The 2,181-nt window shown below is 47.3% G+C and overlaps 1 protein-coding gene across 1 annotated transcript in view; it reads right to left on the bottom strand.

The window, feature by feature from the left end:
* LOC119422309 (spectrin beta chain, non-erythrocytic 1) overlaps positions 1–876 on the bottom strand; it is a 34,922-nt gene extending 34,046 nt beyond the window's left edge. The window contains exon 1 of the mRNA XM_037689648.1: positions 661–876. Within this exon, the coding sequence (XP_037545576.1) occupies positions 661–814 (154 nt within the window). The 5' untranslated portion in view covers positions 815–876. The remainder of the gene's footprint in view (positions 1–660) is intronic.
* Between the last annotated feature and the right edge of the window lie 1,305 nt (positions 877–2,181).

Below are 2,181 nucleotides of genomic sequence, written 5' to 3'. Positions count from 1 at the left end.
CTGCTGATTGTTGTTGTTGTTTACCTCTGTGACAACAGGGGGACCTGCTGATTGTTGTTGTTGTTTACCTCTGTGACAACAGGGGGACCTGCTGATTGTTGTTGTTGTTTACCTCTGTGACAACAAGAGGACCTGCTAACTTGAAGGTATCTGGGTTACCTTCGTGGTGGACCTGCTGATTATAGTTGTTGTTGTTTACTTCTGTGACAGCAGGGGGACCTGCTGATTATTGTTGTCGTTTACCTCTGTGACAGCAGGGGGACCTGCTAACTTGAAAGTATCTAGGTACCTTTGTGGTGGACCTGCTGATTATTGTTGGTGGTGGTGTTGTTTACCTCTGTGACAGCAGGGGACCTGCTGATTATTGTTTTGTTTACCTCTATGATAGCTGGGGGTGCTGCTGATTGTTGTTGTTTACCTCTGTGATAAAAGGGGGACCTGCTAACTGGAGGGGTACTTTCATGGTGGACCTGCTAACAACACATTTGTGGAAGTGCATCATGGTATGAACAAAGGAGATTTCTGAGGACCTCAAAAAAAATTGTTGATGATCATCAGGCTGAAAAGTTTACAAAACCAGCCCTAAAGATGGGTAGAGGGGACAAGCTAACTTGACGGTATCTGGGTACCTTCGTGTTGGACCTGCAGCATGGCTCCTACCTGCGAGCGCCTTGATGCGCGACCTCTCAAAGAGCCGGGCCGAGCTGTTCTCGTTGTCCCAGTCGTCGTCCCAGCGCTTGTTGACCGTGTCGCTGCTGCTGTACTGCTGCTGCAGCTCCATGTGGTCGAACTCCGCCGCCACTGTCGTCATCATGGCTGATCAGATGTCACACGCCTCGCCGTCAGCGAGGACACGTCCACGTGAGAGGCGACAACCTTCAGGGAAGACAGGAAACAGGTCAGAAAATTCAGGAGCCCTGGCCTCCTTCAAAGTAAAGCCAAAGGATCCAGGTTCTGTCAGCGGTCATGCTGTGTTTGTGGAGTCTGTGCATGTAGGACATGTGGCTTTAAGTTCCGCCTATTCGACCTCACAAATCAGCAAAGCTGGACGTTAAAAATCATTTAAAAGATTAATGTCAATTTTCAATGTTTGGAGTTTTCAAAACTGATTGAATGAAACTGATGAAAGAAGCCGAAGGTGGAAACAAAGCGTTAACTCGTCTCTGAATGAGCGTTTGGAGCTTCATGACTCCACCCTGACAGGAAGCTCACACATCAACAGACTACAAGTCAACAAACGGAGCTTAGGTTTTAATTCAGAGCTTCAGAGAAACTTCAGTCTGAAACTTAAGTTCAGGCTTTTTCACACAAATTAGAGGTAATGATATCTGATCAATAAAAGCTTCATATTATGAAAAATAAAAATAAAACTACCGTAAATCTCATAGCAAGAGTGGAAAACACTGCTTTCAGACGGTCCTTGAACTCATCAAGTGTGACGTTCAGGTCAGTCAGGAAAAATCCTCTGACTTGTTTCAGAAATAAGGGCCAGTGATGAGTTCAAGGACCCAGAAACAGTTCTGAGCTCTGTGTAGCCCTGAGGAATCTGAAGGAGCCGAGCTCGTGCCTCCAGTTCAGCTCAGATCTGATTTATTCATGAAGTTCTGTTCCTCTGGGCTCCTGTGGTCCGATCAATATCCGTCATTAATCGAGAACATCCTGAAGAATAAATTGACAATAGAACTACAGCTCCCAGAGTGCACTGCTCCCCACACACAGCTGCACCTGATGCAGCAGCTGCAGCAGAGGATCATGGGTAAAGGCACCTCCATTAGGACACTGGAGAGCGTTCTGATGCGTTTTATTGAATCTGAGCATGATGAGCTCTGATTGGCCGAGCGGGTCAGCTGACCAGCACTGATGGAGACAGGAAGTGGGATTGATTAAACCATTAGAGCACTCAGACCAGAACCAGAGTCCTCAGGGACCAGCTAATGGATCAGACTTCCCTGAAACAGAACCCAGATCAGACTGCACTGAGGGCAGCGTCACTGCAGGACCACAGGTCCAAGGTCAGGGGGCGTGGCTGATCAGCACCTGGGGGTGTTGTCAGAGGGGGTGTAGTAATTAATTAGAACCAAATTAACTCAAACTGTCTGAGAAGTAGAACTGAATTTGTCCAATCAAGAGCTGTCAGATTCTCCAGGCTGGGAGCCAATTACAGATGAATGGGAGTTAACG

This window comes from Nematolebias whitei, chromosome 16, assembly GCF_014905685.2.
Source record: "Nematolebias whitei isolate Nwh7 chromosome 16, NemWhi1, whole genome shotgun sequence".
Lineage (NCBI taxonomy): Eukaryota > Metazoa > Chordata > Actinopteri > Cyprinodontiformes > Rivulidae > Nematolebias > Nematolebias whitei.
This window is presented reverse-complemented; position numbering and strand designations above follow the sequence as displayed.